We start from the raw sequence: 23,719 nt of genomic DNA, 5'->3' as shown, positions 1-23,719 counted from the left end.
AAATCTTTTCCCTCATTGAGTCTGAATTAAAATTAGGTCAATATTTCACATGGAGAACATTTAAGAAATACACATTTTTTAGAAACTACTAATTTAAAAATTAAAAAGGAAATCTGTGTTGGGAAATATATAGTGAATATATCAATACAAAATGCATTACTTTCCCCTAACATAATTTAAAACCTCAAATCTCTATGGAAGGGTCCCATTACACTTTCATGTAAATTCTTTCAAAGTTATTTTGTATTTCATGTGGTTCAAGGGAAGCTTTGGAAATTTCTTTTTTCTGTACAAAAGAAACTGGTAAAAGAACCTCTTAAAACTCCCCCAATATGGGTCTGGAATGTCATCCTGTCGTATTTTCTTCTTAAAATTATTGTCAAGATTTCCTTTATATATACTTGGTAATTTGTAATTTAAAGCCTAAAGTCAAATTTTGATTAGTTGCAAAGTGGGTTTCCCTTCCTTGCTCCTTAGCAGGCCACCAGTAAATTCTTTGCCTATTTATTGGTTATCATTGCTATTGTTTGCTTGTTTGTTTTTAATTTGGATGTGAAGGGGAAACCCAAATGCCTGATTTTTCACAATTTCAAAGGTAAAGTGGATGGGGGGGGGGGGATTGGACTCAGGGCTCTATGATTCTGTCCATAAAACATTGACCTCTTTTTTTTCATTAATGCCAGCTAAAAGTTGGAGAAAGTTTAATAGGCTGAATGTGATAAGGAACAATTTCTGAGCCTGGAGTAGCCCTTGTGCACTGCTGGATGTGGCTGAAAACAAACTTAAGGGGTCAAGGACAGAGCAATATTGTAGCTAACCTGGGTTTGATCTCTTGCACTCCACTGATACAAAGAGTACTTCCATGAGTAATTCCTGAACACAGAGCCAGAAGTAACCCCTGAGCACTATACTGGATAATAAAATAAAATAAAATAATGACAATAATACTTTTTCAATTACATGTCAGAGAGATACAGTGGTCAAGAGGCTTTTTAGGTTCAATTCCCAGACCCCCTATGATTCCAAGAATTCTACCAGGCATGATTTCTGAATACAGAACCAGAGGGCAGCCCCGAATACTGCTGGGTATGGTCCAAACCAAAAGCTGTTTCAAAAAGTTTGTACAATATTGCCTGCAATAATAACGACATGCAATTTTATTAATACATAAATAATAATTTAATAAAATTGCACGTAGTTGACCCAGTTTCATCCTCAGCATATGTGACCCCACCCCACTGCAGCAACATCAAAAGTGACACCTTGCACATTGAGACAGGTGTGACCCAAACCTCTCATCCAAAGGCCAAGAAAAATATTTCTAAATTATCATCTTCAAAAACATTTCTCTAGAAATGCAACTTAACTTTTTCTTAATAGATAACCTTTTAAAAGCAAATTCAGAAGGCATAGCCCTGACTTCATTCCTCATTCATATTATTAACTATCAGGGGTGATCCTTGAGCATAGAGCCTGGAGTAAGCCCTGATCAGTCCCACCCCTCACCCTAAACACATTATTAGGGTCCTTTTCTGGAGATCTCTTTAAACATATCCTCAAATTTCAGAATTCCAAATAGGTTGCTTCTATCTTGATTGGAAGATTCTATGGTTCAGGAACAGTTAACTCTTTACAATCGCTTCATGCCACATTTCTCTCGAATTAATTTTCCTATTGTAAGATTAAATATAAAAGATAAAAGCCATTGGTCAAATTAAGATTTACATTGAAAACAACGTATCTGGAAAATATTTGTCTTGGCATAAGTATTACTGTTACAGTGTCAGTTGAAAGTGCCCCAATCTAATCAAGAATCTAAAATTATTTAGCAAATTACAGTATATATTTAGATACTTCATCTTTTCTTAGTAGGAATCCTGCTTCCTGTCCTTATTTTCTTTTGTGTTTAAATAATCAGTTATTTTCAACTTTCATATTGAACCATGTTTTCTTCTTGAAGTCAACTAAATATCTGTTTTGTATGATGTAAGCGACTGAATTACATTAAACTTCTTGCCTCCTTTACCAAAGTCTACCAACTCTATACATTATATATTTAATTTGTGGATTATTTACTTCAGAACCAAACCAAAATATTCAAATGTTTTCCCAAATGTGTTTGGTCAATGTGGTTGGCTATTACTGGAATTATCTAACTATTAAATTTCAAGGACTGTATCAGAGCTGAAAGTTTACATTTGAACTGAGGAAACTTCCCTGAAAATGTTCTCTTCAGATCCAAATGCCTTAGGAACTATCCTGCAGTTGATTAGCATCTAAATAATTAGATTTTGGGCCCTGTCTGTTTGAAAGCTGTAAGAGGGAAGTGGCCTGGAGGCAGAAGTTTCTTTTAGGTAAATATCCTGACCTTTCCACCCATGCCAAGAGTTACCGACAGGGCACTGCAGACCTTCACCTAAGCGGAGAGAAAGTCCATGCATATAAAATGTCCACCTATAAGCAGCCTTATTTTTCACTTTAATCCTTAGCTCACATTTTTTAAGTGGCTATGTTTAATGCATGATGAGAGACTGAATGCCAAACAAATGTGGTTCTTATGGTGCATATAAAACTTCCAAGTGTTATTTGTCCATTGTAGTAAAGGACTGTCTGTTAAATTGTAAGTAACATCCTTTAACTTCCAGGACTGTGAGAAACTAATGTCAATTTTATGTTGTCAGTTCCTTAGAATATTTACTTCTTAATAAAGCTAAACTGTTCAGTCAATAGCAATATTTAGAAAGCTATGGCAAAAATAAAAATCTGGGTGAAGACTGAGCACAGAAATGGTACACAAGAAATACACATGTACACCACATATCTATGTTTTATTCTACTAATGAAGAACAATCATAGCATGTCGATGTTATCAATAAAATCAATGCTAAGAAGAAAAAATGAATTTTACCTAGATGAAAAAATATGTCCGTTAACAGAATTGGTATTTGATGATGTTTAGACCCCCCATTGATTGCGATGAAATTCTCATATGTTTTAATTCATTTACGCATGCCTGAATTTAAAATGCTTTGTGACCATGTCTACAATTAATATGATTTATGAGAAAAGAACATGTGCTATATTGTGGAGGACCATATATATTTTTTCTTCCAAGAATGAAAATAATCTAACAAAATGGCTCAAAGAAAATTATTGGCCCTTAGCATATTAAGAAGGACCAGCAGAGTCCTGAGTAAACTTGGGGAGTTAATGATATCCTCTTATCTGACCCTGACACATTTGCAGCATGTAATTTACAGAAGCTCTGTCCAGGGAATCTTGACAAATGCTCCTAACGATGTCAGGGCAATGTTCCATTCTAATGTAAAACAGATGTGGGTCAGATACCCTCATTCATCACTTAACACAGAGATTTTCAAACTCTTTTTGGGAGGAATGACATTACCTGATGTTAACTCTTCTCACTTCAGGAAATTTCTCACCACCTAAGTAGGCCCCTTGAAAAGACTTGCACTCAAACCTGTCTATTTCAAAAACCTGTCTGAAAATATGACTGTGGCAAATCAAACATAGATCCCACTTTAATTACATAGCAACTTCAAGACTTGTTGGCTCAATAACTATTAACTCTGGGACATTGAATGCCAAAAACAGAAAGCAGAAGATCCTTAACATTTGAGAAGATCCCCTAATTTTTTGGTGAAGTTGGCAGTTAAAGCTTTCACTAATTTCCCATAAGGTAAATCTATTTCCATAATCAAGGAAATGCAGAAGAAATTAACTCTGATTATTACATTCATAACTCAAGGGGCCAGAGCTGTGGCATAAGTGATAGCGTGTTTGCCTTGCAGGCGCTAACCTAGGATGAACCACGGTTCATTCCCCCAGCGTCCCATACGATTCCTGAGCACACATATCCAGGAGTAACCCCTGAGCATCACCAGGTGTGACCCAAAAAGCAAAAAAAAAAAAAAAACATTCATAACTCAAACAGTCTCAGTCTCTCTCTCTCTCTCTCTCTCTCTCTCTCTCTCTCTCTCTCTCTCTCTCTCTCTCTCTCTCTCTCTCTCTCTCATACACAGACACACCAAGTTAGAAATTCACATTGTCTTTCTAAAAGACACTACCTCTCTGAAGCGGAAGGATTTGGGGCTATGTTGTGCTGCCAACCCCCTTATGTTTTCCCTTCCATCCAATAATTACCCTAAGTGAAGAGCAGACATTACCACTACTATCAAAGCTAAAACATTCATCAAATTCAACAAGAAAATTTCTTCTTTCCAGACCATATATGATGTCATCAAATATTTCTGTGGCGATCTGAAGTCAATATTACAAGACTCTGTTATATGCCTAGAGATAAAATAAAGTCTCCCAACAGGTTTCTTTACATGTACTTAGATGAAGATTCAACTGAGAAAGACAAGTGATATTGATTCAATAAGTAGCTAATCAGAATGAAAATACCTTTTGTAGAAGGATTTTGTTTCACAGGCTTTGAGGTAAAGCATAAATAAATATTCATTTAAGATTAAGAGGACAACATCTGAAAGCACTCTCACAAAAATCAGAAATTACTATACCACTAAGCTAAAATCTGAGTGAGAGTAATTCCCTCTTTTCCTCAATTTCAGAGACTGAGCCTTAATAAAGGCTTCATTGCTATATTGATTTTCCATCTGAAAATGTGCTTGTGTTCTCTTCATAAGTTGAACAGTAGCTATGTCTCTATTGCAAAGTCATTTTTATGTAAACTGGCAATATAGGACCCACAATAAAGTCACTTACAGAAGACTTTGATCTACAGAAATTAAATATGCCCCTGCAGATCTTGACAAACTAGTCTCTTTGTAATTTTTGTGATTAAAAGAATGTTCCCCAATCAGTGAACTCCAAAGTATTTAGATTGTCCCTACTGCCTAGAGCCTTTCTTATGTTCTTGTTGTTTAACCACCTTTGCTGAAAAAAAGAAAAACTGAGAATCCACCAAGTTCCCCAACATGAGTGTAAATTTCATGCTTCCAACGTAGCTATTTTGTACCTTAGAAGCAGAAAGTTTTGCAGTGGTGGAGAGAGGGCAGTGATGGTGCTGGACCACCTTCAGTGCTCGAGCTAAATCTTGGCTCTGCACTAAAGATTATTCCTGGCAGGCTCTGGTTGCTCTAGGTGCCAAGGGTCAAACCCAAAGTCATTATGTGCAATGCATGTGTTCAAAAAACTCTACTATCACTCCGGCCCCATAACTACATCTTTACTGTGACTTTGACACTATTATAGTTCAAGAAACATAAACAAGAATAAGAAAAATAAAATAAGATGATCTTGTCTACTCAGTCTCCAGGAATAACCATCAACTCTATCTGTAGTAGACTCTAGTATTATGAAATTTAATTTACTCTAACAAGCACCATTTTTAAATACTATGTTTGAGGACCACCCTATACCAGGTTCATTACAGTTACCACATTCTGTGTGAATACTAATTTGGTTTCTAAGCTCTTTAAAAACTTTAAGCTGAATATTTGAAAATACTCCAGTCAGGAAACTGTTTTTCCTTTGCTATTACTCAGTTTCCAGACTTGCCTTCTTGTTTATGGACAAATAGAAGTCTATTTTTGTCAGCAGTTCATGTAATTTTTTAAGTAAATAATAATGAAAGCCCAATTTCAACCATAGTATTATTATTTTATCTAAAAAAAATGTCTTAAATACTATGTTCCTAGAAAAACTCTATAGAACGATTCTCTCTTTAACATCCTCCAAGATAAATCAGAAGATAAAATGGAAGCTGAGTAACTTACCTGAAAATGAATGTCAGGAAATATTGGAACTAATGTGCTTTTAATTGTAGAGAGAGTTCCTTCACTAAACCTATGTACTCACACAACAGTCAAATTGACTGGATAGGAATTCTCTCTTTTCTTTCCTTTTTGTCCCTCTAAATTATATGAATCATTTAATAGTATCTTTACAATCATTCTTTTTCCTGTCAATTTCTTATACGGAAGCTGATAATTAGATTGAAGTAGAAGGTAGCATTAAAACTTAACTAGAAAAAAAATCACGTATGAAAAAAAGAAATCAAGCATTTAGTAATAGAGGAATCACTGCATGAGTCTCTAACAGGTTTTTCTTTGTTTTGTTTTTGGTTTTTCGGTCACAACCGGCAGCCCTCTGGGGTTACTCCTGGCTCTGCGCTCTGAAATTGCTCCTGGCAGGCACAGGGGCCATTTGAGATGCCAGGATTTGAAGCGCCATCTATCCTGGATGGGCAGCATGCAAGGCAAATGCCCTACCACTGTACTATTGCTCCAGCCCCCAACTAGCAGGGTTTTCTTCCATTCAGTACTTCCTAGGTAAAATTTTTCCATATTTAGAAGTGTGGTCTGTAGCAAAAAGGATCAACAGTTAAGTTAGAGGGCAGTTAGCTATTTTCAAACTTGTTTCTATAGACTTTGCAGAGTGTTTAGTAGCTTAGGATTAAACATGCATTGAGATTCTGAAAAATAAAAGAATATAATCTGTAACATTACCAAGTTGATGATTCAGAATCCTCTTTCCCCAAGTCACTGTTTCAAATTGCCCACTGGAAAATGTGCCTTTATTATAAAGGAATGTTTAGTTTTAGGTGTTTAGAAATAGTTGTGGCCTTCAATATTCCTCTAGAAGCTCATAGATATAAGAGGATTGATGAGGACACTATAATATACTCTAATTTAATATGTATTCTTACAGAGTATCAATACACCAATGTGACATCAACAGTCTAAGACAAGAAACTGGCTAGAAAAATAGAAAAGGTGGATATTAAACTGGAATTTTCTTATAAATTCATGCAAGTAGAGGGTCAACTCTATTAAGTTTTTGTAAATTTCAGAACAGATGGAACAGTTTAGATGTTTTAATGCAAGCTGCCCAAAATGAAACATCAGTATTTTGTAAGGGGGGGGAGAGTTCTTTCTTTAAATAATGCCTTTCTCCTTCATTAGTTCAGCTCTTAGGAATGGTTGTCCATTCAACTCACAGTTAAGAAATATTCCCTCCAGGTGTGTATGGGGGGTCAGAGGATAGATAGTATAGAAGGTAAAGTATGTATGTAACTGTATGTATGTATGTATGTCGTATGTAACTGACCCTAGATTGAGTTCCTACTACCATATATGATCCTCAGAACCAACAAGGATCACTCCCGAGCACCACTAGTCTGGCCACTAACACTCAAATCAAGAAAGGTTCCTTCCAGTAAGAATACAGTAGCCTGTTATGTCATTCTATAAAATGCACTGTCTCAAAGCATCTTCCAATTCGACAACTTTTCCATTAATTAACAGAGACAAAACAATCACCAATTTCAGAGGCTCTTGTTTACTTAAGTCTAGCTAAATGTCGAGAGTAATTTTTAAATATCATACCGTACATTGAAAAATACACACCTCTGATGAAACCCAGACTGTTTTGCTGAAACATTCTTTAGGGGGGAAAAAAAAACACAAAAAAAAACAAAAAATAGTACACAACTAATGACTGAATCCAGTCCTCTGTGTCTGCCATACAAAGCTTACATTCAAACCCTAATTGAATAAATATGCAAGTATTCAGATTTCTGTAGATATTGCCATTTTGCAAATGCGGTAATAAATTAAAAGCTTTACATTGCATTCCAACCACATATAAAGGGTTGATTCAGAGCATTGGCCTCACATTAGAATCCAGTGCAGCTTTGCTGTGTATTATTTATAAAGAAAAACTTTTTATTCTAGTAGCTTAGTTGTAGACCAAGCAATCATACTCAGGTTTTTTTTTTCCCTCAATGGCTAAAAGAATTCAAATGGGCCTAAAAACCATGGGGTTTTTGCATTGCCATGCACAGAAGAAAGTAGCTAGTAGAGTTTCTATTTAAATCAATTCTGCAGACAGAAAAAAATTTAATTCAACAAGAAAGGTTTTCTTGTGGTTCATTTCAGTGACATGATGTAAGATTCAGTCATGGGTGGCTGGTTGCTCATTCCCTTTCTTTCAAAAAGATTTTTGGCCAACTTGTCGTTTCTCTCACAAATCTCCAAATCTGTAACCAACTCAGGAGGCTGTGGCCAGAGCTGACATAAACCAGGGCTCTCCTCATTTTCTTTAAGGAGAGAAACCACAGCCTTCAGAGAAAAACCAAAGGCACCAGGTCAATTACAGCCTGCACTGATTAACAAATAGATTAACTGCAATGTTTTCACTATGGAGCAGAACATCTCCAAAACCCAACCTGGCAAAATGGAAACACCCAAATGGCCGACGGCTATACTACTAGTGAAACTAAAGTGGCCTCATTGAAGGTCAACGATCCTTGAGGCATCATAAACCTGGAAGGCTTCTGAAGTCTCAGTTCTAAGCTTATAAACTACTTTACTAATGATATAAAAAGAGGTATAAGCTTTGGAGAAGTTGCCACTTTTGCACCAAAAGCCTCTCTGTCACAGCTGTTTGACATCCAACCAATCTCTTCAATAAAATTATCTCCTTTCTCCCAACAGAGGTGTTTCTGGCAAGCATAAAGGTAAGAAAAAAAAAAAAAAAAAAAAAAAAACCACTGCTAGAAAATAAGATTTGTGGCAGGCCACCTACTTGTCTGGTTTTCATGATGATAAAGATAAACCGAGAGCATGGAATCCACACCCTGTGTGTGAAGCAATCAAAGTAGCATCAAATCACTTCTAAATATGTGCTTGAAAATATCCAGACAAATAGTTGTCCTGAATCAGGAGCTGATCCTGCCACCAGGGTATAAGCCTTATTGTTCTGTCCCTGCGTGAAATCAGAATTCCCATTACAACCATTCTTAATGTCACCCTCTATCTTGACAACGAGTTCACCTGCAGTAGCCCTTACACCTTCCATGGACAAAGAACCATCATCTGGGCTTGCAGCTAAGAAATTGGGGATAATTGTAAACACTGTGGCCCCCCAAGTGACAAGCAAAATCAAAAGCAGTCTTGAGTTTTGTGTACACATATTAACACTTAAATGCTTCTCCTTAATAAGTTTCAGGATTAACAAATGTTTGTCAAAAGAAACTGTGCTGAGCAATTGAAATCTAATTTGAAATGGAACCACGACAGTCTAATACATATATGCATGAAATGGAAAAGCTGCCTAATAGGCATAGCTGACACCAAATATGCAATTTACATACATTACACACTAATAATCTCAATTTTAATATTATTCTTTAAAGGCAACTGGATGGGTGGTACAATTAAAGATTTTCTTTCGTAAAATATGAATAAGAAACAAACGTTGATCCTGGCGGCCTACACTATTAACCGCAATCTCATTAGTATGAAGTTCCTTTCTGGATCTATTTCATAGACAGCATCACATCCACAAAGCTGGGAGGATTCAACCAGACTGAGCAGATGAATGGCTGATAAACTTAATGAGCTCTCCAGGTCAGCTCTTTGTTCCTGAGATGCTGCCGAGTAGTGAGCAAACATTCAAGCTTTTTAAAGCCTGTAGACAAGTCTTTATGAGAATTTTTTTTTCTTTCTTCAATAGATTACCCATGAAATAGAACAGGTGTAATACAGTAGTTACTCAATCACATCTTGTTCTATGCCTAGGCAAAATTGGAATTGAGACCTCGGAGCATAGTTTTTACTGTGGGAATTTCTTAATAACAGTTAAATATCTCTTAAAATAAAAGCTTTTCTGTCATTTAAGCCTATTTTATTTTTGTGTCATTAGTTTCAGTCATAAGTCAGAAACAAAAATTAGCCCATCGATTCCAAAAGCATAATGTGTTCATAATAAACCAGATTTATACCAAATGTATTTAAGTTTTACTGAACTGAGAGCACTCACAATTTATGGCCTCTGAGGTTGCAATGAGGACTTCCTCTTTCTTTAAGAAGGAAAATGCTTAAAACGATCATAGAAAAGCTCAGAAAGTTCTTGGATATCAAATGGCTCCGCGGGGAAAAAAAAATGTCAATGATATAAGAGTAAATGAATCAAAACCACATGGATCAAATTTTCCCTAAAATACACAGTTTGAAAAATTAAGGAGGGAAAGTGCTGGGTAAAATGTGTTTTAGGTTTTACCAAACCCAAAACATTTGAAGAATCATTTGCAATGGTTGATGAACCTTAAATGCAGCCAAGTTGGTCCATTTTTTTGGTATGCTACATAACAATACAAAAAAGCTTCCCTAGAAACCAAGGAACCCACTGATATTATATTTCACTCAAAAAGTCATTAGAAGCGGTCCCTGAAGAACTACAGATTTTGTAGTTGGAGGTGGGACTGGTGTGTGAAATGATAACGTTTTAATTTAATCAGCCTTATTTGGGAGGAGTGGCTATGTGTGTTTTGGAGCTGGAGGAAAGGTGAGAGAAGTATTTCTTGCAAGGGAGAGTTGATTGGAAGAACATATAATAACATTTCCTTGATACCCCTTTTATTAACAGCATTCCTGTTTCTCTTGTGTACATGCAGAAAGATGCATGTACATGCAGAACAGCTCAAACTGTTTTCTTCTCCATTGTATCCCTTTTGCATTTCTTCATATCAAGGGAGCATACCTTTCAAAAGAAGGGGTTATTGCTGAAATTAAAATGAGTGGTACTCTTTTTTTCATACAGATATAGTTCCTCTTTCTTCTCTATTCCTGTCCTCCTTAAAAGGTTGTATAGTTTAAATAAAAGTCAGAGACAGTAGATAATTTTTTAAGTCATTCCCCTGTCCCTTCTGTCACTCATCAGTGAGAACTGCCATTTGTCTGGCAGATCATGTGTTTTGTGGCCATGAGAAGGCCAAGCCTTTGAGCCATGCCAGAAGGAAAATTGGCTCAAATATCATTGCTGGGACCCTGGAAAACATCCTAGTATATTATGCTTCTTCAGCAAGTGAAATATGCAATTTGTGTGTATAGAAGAATTAGCATAAAATTGAAGAGGATGGATTTGGTTCTTTATTCTGTTAATAACTCCCCTGTCAAAAACATGATTGTGGTATCTAGATCTTATTTTTCTGTAAGTTAAATAGGAATATTTCCTAAATATAGTTACCAATTCCCTCTAACAAGAGAAACAACAATAGTCAAGAAGACATGGAGCAAGAGAGATAGTAAGTACAGCAGGTAAGGGGCTTGCCTTGCTCACAGCCAACCTGTGAGCACCACAAATTGTCCCCCTAGTCTTACTAGGAGTAACTCTGGGATGCAGAATTAGGAGTAAGTCCTGAGTACTGCCAGGTATGACCAAAAAATAAAACCAAAAATGTATATAGCTTCTTTTAGCAACCTCAAGTAAGATATAAGTACTGTCTTGATTTCTTTGTCAGTATTTTGAGGTTTTTTAAGTCACAAATACATATCATTTTATTGCTACTTTGATCTGACCCAACTTCACAGAATAGTCACAGCTATTCACTGCTCTACACCCAACTCTCAATAGGCACTTTTTCTGAGAAAAGGACAGGGAAAAACCAGTTGTCTAATGGCACTATCCAATCTGCAAAAATAATCTTTGCTTGAGGGTATAGGCACATTTGGTAGACACCCCAAAATGTAAAGTGACTAAAATTTACATACAGAAAAACATTTGTTATTATGGTAGCAAATAATATTGCCCAGAAACTAGACGTCCCATTCTCCAACAGTATATAAATACACATATATAAATAAATACATTCTTTTTTTGTTTGTTTGTTTGTTTTGGGTCACACCTTTCAGTGCTCAGGGATTACTCCTGGCTCTATGCTCAGAAATTGCTTCTGGAAGGCTCGGGGGGACCATACGGGATGCCAGGATTCGAATCACAGTCCTTCTGTATGCATGCCCAACCTCCAATCTATCTCTCTGGCCCAAATAAATACATTCTAACTCATGTTTTCAGGTTAAATGGCAAACAATATATCAATTTCAATGAGAATTGGTGAGAAAGCTCAAGATAGATTCTCTAATATTTATTTTATATATCTAATAGCCTTCACTGGCAAGGTTTATAATGAAGACACTCTACAACTCAAAACACTTAACAACAATGCTATTTAATTAAAAGAAAAGGGCCTATGATAAAATGCAAAGACAGAAAAAAGCAAGATGCAAACATAAGCATATGACACTTTATTATACTTTTTTTTAAAACAAAAGACTCAAAAAGAATTCCAAAACAATATGCAAAATGATTAGAAGTGGTTGCCATTAGGAACTGATTTCTTCTCCAAAACAAAACTTTCTTCCTTAACATAAATATAATTATTACTGGGGAACTTTAAAAATTAATAGAAAATGGGGGCCAGAGAGATGGCATGAAGGTAAGGCGTTTGCCTTTCATGCAGAAGGTCATCGGTTCGAATCCCAGCGTCCCATATGGTCCCCGTGCCTGCCAGGAGCAATTTCTGAGCATGGAGCCAGGAGTAACCCCTGAGCACTGCCGGGTGTGACCCAAAAACCACACACACAAAAAAAATTAATAGAAAATGTATACAAAATAAAAACTGTGGAATATGTCAACAAAAAATATTAAGTACCGGAGCAGTGGCACAAGTCGTAAGGTGTCTGCCTTGCACACGCTAGCCTAGGACGCTAGCCTAGGTTCAATCCCTTGGCGTCCCATATGGTCCCCAAGCCAGGAGCAATTTCTGAGCACATAGCTAGGAGTACTGAGCATCACCGGGTGTGGCCAAAAAAAAACAAAACAAAGCAAATATATATATATATATATACATATATATTTATTAACTAGCCTAAACCCAGAAGTTTAGAAAACACATTTTACAAAATAATTTTAAAATATTAATGACTTTATTTTTCATAAAACCTGTTTCTTCTTTACCTGTGAATGAATTATAGTGGACAGGCACTAAAGCCAAAAGACAAAATCTGTCACCTCTATATCCAAGAATCTAACAGACCTTTAATAGGCTCTTTGAAATTTTATGGATGTGTCTGCATTTGGGGTATACAAATAGAGAAAGAGGAAATGAAAGCATCGAAGAGGACAAGTAGTAATTGAGGATTTGTTCCATTTTTAATATCATATAACCCAAAATATGAAACATATATTATAAGTAGTCATTAAAAGTTACCTATCTTCACTCTCTTCAACAGTAAATCATTAAAGAATGCTGCTAGATCTGGGCTTTGAGTAATAACTTTACAATGTATTTGAAAAGCCACAACACAACCGAAAGTATGGTAGCTTCTCTCCTTGAATAAAGAAAGGCATTACTGGTAGGAGATAAATCATAAAGGATATAAAAATCTGAGCTCTAATTCCCAATGTCTCCCACGTCACTCTTTTGAAAATATATTTGACAACTCACTGCTTTTAATTTTCTAACTTTACCTGAGAAAATAAGAAACTTCAAATGTCTCTTTTCTAACTCACTGGAGATGCTACAAGAGCTAAGATAAATGAAGTACCAGCAGTGTGGTTAGAGGTGATAGTAAATGGTATATATGTGATTTATCTTATACATTCCCCAAGTAATAGTAAGAAGTTAAAGTAATATCTAAGCACATAATAAAATATGCTTGAAAAATTGCACAGAATTTTATATTGCCTGATAGTGAACTGGTTTCAATATGAACTGGTTTCACTCTACCAACAATTTATGAGTTGTTGCCAGGTTTCTTAAAATCAAGGATTAACAGTTTCCAGATCAAGTGCTGGTACTTATACTTATTTTAACATAAGATAATACAGTTGTCATAGGAGGAACTAGCAGTTTAATATATAGAATACATATGTTTGTTGTTATTTTTATTATGATTGAACACTAAGAAAAACCTAGGAAATGATTTCTGGGTCTCACCTTATAAAAATGTTTCAAGTAAAACTCTGCTTTTATTAAAACTTTTAAGCAAATGATATTCATAGAAAGCTTTTCTATAGCTCTGAACAACTTGTATTAAAAACTGTAGAGATAAAACTACGGATGTTTCTTCTAACTGCAAAAGAGCCTTATATGCTCTCTGTCTCTATGTCTCTCTTTCTGTGTCTCTCTCAGCATTCTAAAGATAAACCTATTAAATTCAGCCTATGATTTTTATGCAAAAATCACATTCACAAATGCCAGCACTTAGAAATTAAATGTATTAAAGTTCTGTAGGAAGCACGTTCATTGTTTTCATGTTGTTATTTTTTCGGCTGAGGTTTAAAGCTATCTCTCTCTTTTTTTTTAATCCCAGGATGTGCTATAGGAATCTATGAAACTTAATTACATTTACTGTTACAAAAAAAGGATTTATGAACTTTTTGCCTTTAGGCATAAATGTTTATTTCATTGCCTTTGCTATTCATTCTTTTCAACTCTAAGGACTTTGAACTTTTCAGCTGCTCAGAGTTATCACTGTTGTGCAGAGCCCAGGAACTCCACTCCCAAGACACAAAGCACAAAACAGAAGTTGAAGAAGACGAAGAAGGCAAAGATATATGAGTCGTTATTTTGGCCACCCTTTGTGCCATTAAAATCTCATTTTCTGCTTATTTAGAATGCCCTCTTGGTGCTTAGGCAGTGGTGATAGTCAGTGATTAGTGTGTAATTGAGTATAATTGTCTTTTCACTTTTCATTTGTGTCATTCTGTGCTTCTCTCTGTTTTTCTAGCCACCAAGAGGAAAAAGGGGGTTAAGAAAAGATAAAGCTGTTAAAACTCTCACCCTCAGCCCTGAAGAGATTCCTGATTGCAATTATAGATTGCAAGCCCTTTGTGACATTTCTCCAAATTTAGCAGGCAGCTAGCCTCAGCACCTGGACCAAGTGCTCTCTAATAAAATCAAGTGATCTGTATTTAAACAACTGCTAATAATGTCAACCTCAGACAGATGCCACATGTAGGAAATTTAACCAACCCTCTGACAAGCAATTATCAAGGCAATTTATTAATATGATCGCTCAAGAAAACCTCATAGTCCAATGCAAATTAGAAAAACAATTATGACATTCAAATTTCGATATATTCCCCCCAAAGAGCAGTAATTCTCCTAATTTGGGCATTTATATCTCATTTATCCCAGAGTTCTGTAGTTATCAGCTGGGTCTCTGTTTACACAACTTGTTTGCACCTTCTCCGATTGTTTTATAAACAGCTTTGGTTTATTTTAATAGGTGCACTTTGCTCACCCCCATCAACTGATCAAATACTTTTTCAAAAAGTGAAGTAAAGAAAGAGAACGCATGTTTGTGTGTAAGCATGTAAGAGTGTGTGCTTTTGTGTGTGAGTGAGTGGGCTTCATAACCAAAGCTCATACAAATGGGGATGACAAATGTCTTGACAGCTAAGTGTAACCATAAAACATGCAGGATTACATTCGAAAGTGTTTGGATTTAAAGTCTCTGCTGCAAGTTTTGATATAGCCAGTAGGAAGGGTGGAGAGAAAGGAAACTAGAAAACTGAAATCATGTGGCTTGTATAAAGAATACATTATGGTTTAAATTTGGCAATTCATTATATGACTGCCTCAGGGAATTGACTTTGGTTCTGGTATACAGCAACTGGTCTGTCTGGAATCACAGCACTGACCTGAGGTGAAAGGCCATTGCCAATGGCGGGGTTCATGGGGTTGGAGGGCCCGGATGGAGGCACAAAGCTGTCTGTATAGCTGGAAAATCCATGCCTGGTACTGGGGAGGCAGTAGGCAGAGCTGCTATCCGGGTTCGAAGGAATAGTGCTTTGGTGTACAGTGCTTGGAGGAAGCGGCTGAGGTCTGTGAACGGTACTGCTGGGATCCGATACAGCTGCAATGAAGAAGACTATCAGCCATGAAGTCCTTTGTAAGCCAATAGGGAAAGTTCAGTGCAAAAGTTTACAGTCACCAAGTCATCAGTATTGGTCACACCAAATATTCATTTCAAACTGCATTTCTCAACATTCAGGTAGAGACTCACACCGAACAAAGAGAGTCATCTCTCTGAACCTAAGTGCAAACACATAACTTATACGCTTTCATGGTCCAAGCACCCAGAAGAGTAATTCAGAAATCACATTAACAATGCCAACAAACCTACTTTGCAAGGGAATGTTATTAATCAACACAAGAATTACCCAATATAAGAATTTCGGCTCTCAAATTTCTTAGCAAATATAGTCTCAAAGTATTTAAATGTAATGTGAGTTTAGTTTAGAATGCCTGGCAAACTATCTTTCATAATAAAAAATCATTTTTCTTATCACCTCCATGTGTTAGCCTATAGTGACTTTCATCAAGTAACCCTTCCCTGTTGTTATTGCAGTAACTATCATAGAACTTGAATTTATTGTAGACTGACTGGAGTACAAACACAGAGGTGAAACTTAAGCAGAAGAAAAGCAAGTCACACAAAGTCGTTTTGTTTTACATCCTTGTCTTGTTTTAAAATACATAAATGAAGAACTAGAGAGATAGTACAGTAGGTAGGGCACCTGCCTTGCATACAACCCACTAAACACAACCCACTTTGATTCCTGCATTCCACGTAATCCTTCAAGTCTGTAAGGAGTAATTTCTAAGCACAGAGACAAGAGTAATCCCTAAGTACTGCAGAGTATGACCAAAAAAATTTTAATATGGAAATGGTATATGATTTTCCATATATATGTTACTGTCATAGATAAACTGCTTCTGAACTGTTTCTATGATAGGTGCATTAAAGATATTCTACAGCAATGTAACCAATACACAAACAGCATCAAGTTAGCATTCTAGAAGACCAGGCATTGGTGAGACATGTTAGTTCTGGCCTCCCTTCCTCCTTACCTTGTGGAATAGCTGTGGGCTGGTAAGAGGTCTCTGACAGCTGGTATGTTGGCAGTGTAGGCATGGCAGTGGGTGGAAATCCCCCAGGAATGAGATGGTTGAAAGCCATTAGCTGATTGGCCCCAGCTTGCTTCCTCCATCTCGCACGGCGGTTGCTAAACCAGACCTATGGGTTTAATTTAAATTTTGAGAACTTCACTGATGAAATAAATAGTGCATTCTTAATGACTTTTTCATGCTACAACAGATTAAAGACCCCTTATGACAAGGCAAATAGATGCAAAAGCTTTCCACCTTCTGTCTTGCATTGTCTAGAGAGAAAGGAGAATTAAATGTCATGGGTCTAGAGAGGGACTTCACGGTCCTGCAAGAATTCTTTGGTGCCTCTCAATGACCATGGAATGAATGGGTCAGCAGGGAGACAGAAGGGAAAAAGGAACTACCTACCATGAACTCTCCTCCACCTTCATACAGCATACCAATCTAGGAATGCCCCATGAGCCTAAAGGAACCTCATATTACATGAGACCTAATTTATTCATGCCTTATGACAAAAACCCTGTATTTTTGTTTTGTTTTCAGCCAAACCCAGTGGTGCTCAGGATTTCATCCTGGCTCTGCATTCAGGAATTGTTCTTGCTAGGTTCAGGGGTTTAAATGGTACTTTACAGATTTAATCCAGGTCAGTCACTTGCAAAGCAAGTCCCTATCTGCTCTACTATCTCTCTGGCCTCAATCTTTATATTTTAGTCTATCTTTGTATTCCTCTGATCACAAGAGGCAGACCTTCATAGTCTATATACTAGTTTTTAGAATAAATGAAATAATTTATTGTTAGTCCTTTCAAAATGTAGACGTTGAAATGAGTTTAATGGAAATCAACAGTAAAGGGATATTTCAAGAAAGAAAACAATTTATAAAAATTCCTTTCTGAACCGGTGGATTGATTATTTCTTTGAAAAACTGCTTTAAGTATCTTTTATATCCTCTACCTAATACTATGAAAATGAGGTTCATTTGAAAGAGCTTGATTCATTATTACAAACATCTTTGAGAAATTCAAAGCCAAAGAACTTTGTGTGGACAACTGGAGAGAAATGGCAATAAAAAAGGCAAGAAATGTAACAGAATATTTTAAATGCTCTGAAATTTTAACAGTCGACCTTCCGCATGCTACATGGTCTTTCCAGCTCTTATATATGCAAAAGTTAGATATAGAATTTGCAAAAATATTTCTTGCAAAAGGGAATATATGTGATTAATCCCCAAAATGAGAGAGGAGTGTTACCAACTGAAGGTATACTAATTCCTATATCAAAATTTCATTGATGTTAGTTATTTGTAGATATATGAGCCCTAGATATCTAATATATTGTGCAGCAATTAAAAACTAAATCTTTGGGCTCGGAGAGATAGCACAGCGGCGTTTGCCTTGCAAGCAGCCAATCCAGGACCAAAGGTGGTTGGTTCAAATCCCGGTGTCCCATATGGTCCCCCGTGCCTGCCAGGAGCTATTTCTGAGCAGACAGCCAGGAGTAACCCCTGAGCAATGCCGGGTATGGCCCAAAAACAAACAAACAAACAAACAACAAAATAAAAACTAAACCTTTATATTTGAACTATTAAATATGCTAAAACACAAGACCTTAATTATTCCAACACTAGAAGGAGAATAATGATATGACGTGATAGGAATATATATTTTCACCACTACAACAGAAATTAGACTACACTTTAAGTGAATCAAATAAGTGTTTTGCATCCCTTAAGCTTACACACAGTGGATGTCAAGTGTATCTCTATTAAAAAGTTATGATTTTTAAGTTTCTTATAAACAATTTTGTGAAAACACTTTATTTGGAATCAAAAGGATTCAGGGTGTAAAAGACTTAACAAAATAAGTTATGAGTACCACAATGAAGAAGCCTGAAGATTGGTCCTCATAAAATTTTAAAGTAGTTAAAGAAATCCTAATAATTACTCACTTGACTGAAGTGTTCCATGTTTCCAAGAAGAAAAGAAAATTTGGCAGAAAGAAAAGTTTGGAGTATAGACAGTTTCAACTCATTTTAAAGCTGGGATAAGACTCCTCAAAAAGGAGTCACTCCAAATGAAAATAATAACTCAAAATAACAACTTGTGTCATAAAATGTGAGAGTTGATTTCTTGTAGAACAAAGTTAACAACTGTACAATTTAGCTGCAAGCTTTTTGTTATAAATATTGTACCGTGTTTCTCCAAAAATAAGACATTCTCCATAAATAAATCCTATTTACAGGTTTCCTTCTGGATAGAATATATGGCATCCCCCAAAAGTAAGCTCCCCTCTAGGCTCTATCTCGAAATGAAAATTAATTTACTGTAAACTGCTAGGGCCACCCAGACTGGCTTCTGTAGGATTCACAGATTGTCTGGGTTCTGTTGATAACTACCATACTACCATACTGTATACAGGTAATAAATTTCCTTTATTTTCATTTAACAATAAATGTGTACCATGTTCCTCTCCATGGAAAAATAAAATTCCCCTGAAAATAAGACCTCGCACATCTTTGGGATCAAAAATTAATATAAGACACTGTTTTATTTTCAGGGAGACAGGGTAAAAACATAAAAATAAATTTTTCTTCCCTTCTAAAGCAAAGAAGCTCCTTTTAACAACTATTTTGCCAAGACATCTGTTAAACTTTTATTATCCACCCTAACATTTGTCTAAAAAAAAAGACTCTGGTCTTCCCTGGTCATATTGCAAAATATTGGTAAAGAAAGCTGTTTGAACTTCCTCAAAATACTAACATTTAATACTCCAATTTCCAACAGGAAAAGAAAGTAAGTCAATATTTTCCCATGTTGATACATAATTGAATTAGAGTTTTACTTAACTTAATAAATTGCCACCTGAGATAATAGAACCATGAACAGCACTCAATTTCAAGTTTGCATCAATTGTTTTCTCAGTGCAAGTCTAAGCATCTGTTGTCATGACTCCCAGAACCATCAGGCTAAGAGAATTATTTTTGGAGAAGAGTTTGCACAAGCTGCATTGGCCTGGGGAAGCTTTGCTAAAAGATCAGGGTCGGATTATAGCTGAAGTGTACTGTTTTCTACTACATACCATAGTCATAATTAATATTAGAAAATTTCAAGATGAATAAGGCATACTTGGCTGAGGTGAGTGCACTCCTTAGGTACAGTGCTTCCCCAGCTTTATAAACAGCACTAGGAAGAAGGAGAGTTGAAGTTTCCAAAGTTCTGATGTACTTCACTCATTTAGATTTCTCTATCTTCAGTTCTACTGTATAGATCCTTTAGAAAAAACCTAGAAGCTAGTGCTCTAGTTAATATTAGAGCATACTGTCAAGATCTTTTTGCCAATTTCCTTTTTAACCGTAGCTCAGTAAGTCAAGTTTGGTGTATCTGGTGGTGGTTATGACTGATTATTCCATCATTCCAAAACCTACTTTGACTCAAGTTCATTCTAAATTTTACATAACCTGATTTTACAAAAAAAAAAGTATCTGATCAAATAATTAATAAGAAGAAATGTCACAACTTTCTACAAATATTTCTAAAAGATCAAATCCGAAATTTCAGGAATATAAGACTCAAGAGGGGTCTTGGTTTTACTTTTATAAAATGATATAAGTAAGCATTGAGGACTCTAAATCTACCTACCAGAAGCAGAATGTAAAAATTCTTGGGGGATCAGAGAGATGGTACAGTGGGTAAGATACACGCAGCTCACCTGGATTCAATCCCCAACATCCTGTATGTATTTCCAACCCCTTACCACCAAGAATGATTCCTGAGTGCAGAGTCAGTAATAAATCCTGAGCACCATTGGATGTGACCCAAAAAAAAAGTGTTTTAAATAAATAATAAAATAATAATATAAGTTCTTAGGATCAGAGAGCTAGTTCAGAAGTTAAAAAGACTTTTGTTATCACTTGCAGATGGCCCCAGTTCAATCCCTGGAATGGCATATGGTCTCTTGAGCACTGCTGATTTATCCTTGAGTCCTGAGCCAGAAAGTAGCTTTGAGTTCTACAAAACAAAACGAAACAAAAAGCCCATCCATATTCACAATAACCAAAACCTAAAAACAGCCAGATGCCCAAGAACAAAGGACTATGTAAAGAAACTATGACAGGGGCTAGAGTAATAGCTCAGCAGTAGGATGTTTGCCTTGCAGGCAAATGACCCAGGACAGACCCTGGTTTAATCCCAGGCATCCCCAAGCCTGCCAGGAATAATTTCTGAGTGCAGAGCCAAAAGTAACTCCACACTTTTCCCCCTGATGTGCCAGCCTCATATTTTTTAAGCATTCTCATCCATTCCATAAAGGTAAGTTCTTCAACTGCCACCTACAAATTGATCTCCAATGTCTGTCTACATGGGTATGTGTAAGTGTATATGTGGTGGACACCTCTATGTCTAATCTTTATTGTACGTAATGTTGTATATAGTCCCTTTTACATATAACCCCTCTTTTCCCCCCCTCCTCTGCCTACCACCTTACAAATCCTCTTTTATTCTCTCACCACTCAACCCTGGTCTGTTTTCTCTTCCTATTTAGCCCTCTTTACCTCCAGTTCTTAACTCCTCAGAAATTGAAACCTTCAGTCTGCCCCAGCAAACTGACAGCCAGATCCCAAAGTGAAAGGACAGCCTTCCTGCCCACCTTATCTCAGCCTAGGAAGAAGTTGCTGCCATCGCTCCTGCTGATTCATTCTATGCAGCCTCTTTTCTCCCTCCTCTCCCTCACTATGGACTGTGACTTGCTACCTAAATCAGCTCTGGAGAGAACTTTAGCTCAAGGATGCTACCTGACCCCTGACTTCTGTGAACCATTTCTCAGATTCCACAAGGCCATGGCACAGGATGAAAATGTGGTCTGGATTTTATAACACATACACACAAACACAAACACACACACACACACACACAATCTCAAAATACTTAAAGGGATATCTATATTTTCTTCATATATTTCTGTAGATGCATTTCCTTACTATTATAATTCTTATTGTATATTTCTGTATGTAGAGGTAGCTTACCCAATCTCTTTTTGGGATCTTCTTAGTAGGAAATTCTAGAAGATAAGTTTTTCTTGGGATCTGAGTTCAGGTTAGAGCCAGGTTATAGAGATTGTTTAGCTTGTTATTTTTACACCCAAATGCACCATAGTATCATGTGACATTGTTCCTTTTTGCATAGGCACATTAAAATGGGGAAATCCTACATATAGAAAGAAGTTCTTATCTAATAGGTATAGTAACTCAAAAATGTTAGGCCTCAGTTGATTGGACATCGACCATCCAACACTGAACCTTGGATTCCATCCTAGGAACCAGCATGGTTTTCTGGACCAGCGCCAGGAATCAAACTTCCACTGGGGAGGTTCTAATGTCACCCTGGCACTGACTTGCTCCAGGGTAGGTTCATATAACACCCTGAAACAGCACAACTTGCTCTAAGGGCAGGTTTCCCTGCCTTGCCATTTAATAGTGAGATTAAATCAGAAGATACTCCGTGACAACCTGGCTTCAACATAGGATCTGTGCAAAATCCAAGATCTCTAATTACAGAAGCTTGATTGTGACATGATTGAGACATGATTGAGAACTTTTCCTGGAACCATAAAGAAAGACCTTGGGCTTGGACAATTAGTATATCTGGAGCCTGTAGTTGGTCTCTTTTTTTTTTTTTTTTTTTTTTTGGTTTTTGGGCCACATACCCGGCGTTGCTCAGGGGTTACTCCTGGCTGTCTGCTCAGAAATAGCTCCTGGCAGGCACGGAGGACCATATGGGACACCGGGATTGGAACCAACCACCTTAGGTCCTGGATTGGCTGCAAGGCAAATGCCGCTGTGCTATCTCTCCAGGCCCTGTAGTTGGCCTTATGACAGGATGCTTCATGGGTAGAGACATTCTGTTTTTTCAGATCAGGGGTATTTTCTTTCTAATTTCCCCAAAATTTGCTGTACCTATGCAAAAAAATAAAAAATAAAAACAAACAAAAAAAATCTCTGTCAACCCCCCTTTTCTTTTCTTTTTTTTTTGTTTTTGTTTTTGTTTTTGTTTTTTGAGCCATACCTGATGACACAGGGGTTACTCCTGGCTATGCACTCAGAAATTGCTCCTGGCTTGGGGGACCATATGGGATACCAGGGGATCAAACAACAGTCCATCCTAGGCTAGCATGGGCAAGGAAAACACCTTACCTTTGTGCCACCGCTCCGGCCCCTGTTTTTTTTTTTTTTTTTAATTGTATTTATATCTTCTAGGTAGGGTCTCCTACCTTTTTTATAGAACCTTGGGATATGAATTATTTTGTTTTACCTCATATATCTGCATCTTTCTACAAATTGAAAGAAGTGAAAGAAAAGTAGATGGGGCCCAGGGGCCAAGTGGTCTCGAGTGCATTGGCGGAGAAAAAAAAAATCAGAACTAAATACCCAAGCCAACGTGAACAAAAATAGAACCAGGAGACCCAAACCATAACAATCTAACCTTATAATAGACCTGTTACACTGGTAGGCCAGGGGGCTAATATATATATAATATAGTATGCACCCTGGGGAACTTTGGTGGAGGGAGGTCAACACTGATTGTGGGAATAGTCCTAATTCACCGTCACATATATCCAGAATACAACTATTAAGAACTTGTAGTTCATAATGGTATCAATAAAAATTTAAACAAATAAGATAAAAACAAAATTTACATGATAAAAAATTAAATAAACAAAACACAGGCACCTGATATTTCCTTGAAAAAATTATGTTAACTGTACAATCTCTTATATGCGTGCAATAAAAAAATAAAAGTAAATAGGTGGAAGTATATCTTAATTTAAAAACAAATCTTCCATAGTAGGGTCAAGAGTTTTAAAAATAAAGGAATTGATATCCTGCTTTGATTTAGGTTAAATAAATATAGAGCATGATTTCTAGGAAAATGACTGGTAATTAACCTGCCTGTTTCAGGCCATAGTTTTCTGGTTTTCTACCCAATGCAAGCTTATTG

The 23,719-nt window shown here is 36.5% G+C and overlaps 1 protein-coding gene across 1 annotated transcript in view; it reads right to left on the bottom strand.

Annotated features, from left to right (window-relative positions):
- The window catches only part of PAX3 (paired box 3), a 117,195-nt gene that overhangs the window by 6,383 nt on the left and 87,093 nt on the right, over window positions 1-23,719 (bottom strand). Inside the window, exons 6-7 of the mRNA XM_049768159.1 lie at window positions 16,691-16,856; window positions 15,478-15,692 (exon numbers count right to left, since the gene is read on the bottom strand). Of these exons, the coding sequence (XP_049624116.1) occupies window positions 15,478-15,692; window positions 16,691-16,856 (381 nt within the window). The remainder of the gene's footprint in view (window positions 1-15,477; window positions 15,693-16,690; window positions 16,857-23,719) is intronic.

The sequence above is a fragment of the Suncus etruscus genome, chromosome 2 (assembly GCF_024139225.1).
Source record: "Suncus etruscus isolate mSunEtr1 chromosome 2, mSunEtr1.pri.cur, whole genome shotgun sequence".
Classification (NCBI taxonomy): domain Eukaryota; kingdom Metazoa; phylum Chordata; class Mammalia; order Eulipotyphla; family Soricidae; genus Suncus; species Suncus etruscus.
Note: the sequence above shows the minus strand (reverse complement) of the source record. Positions and strands in the feature narration are given on the sequence as shown.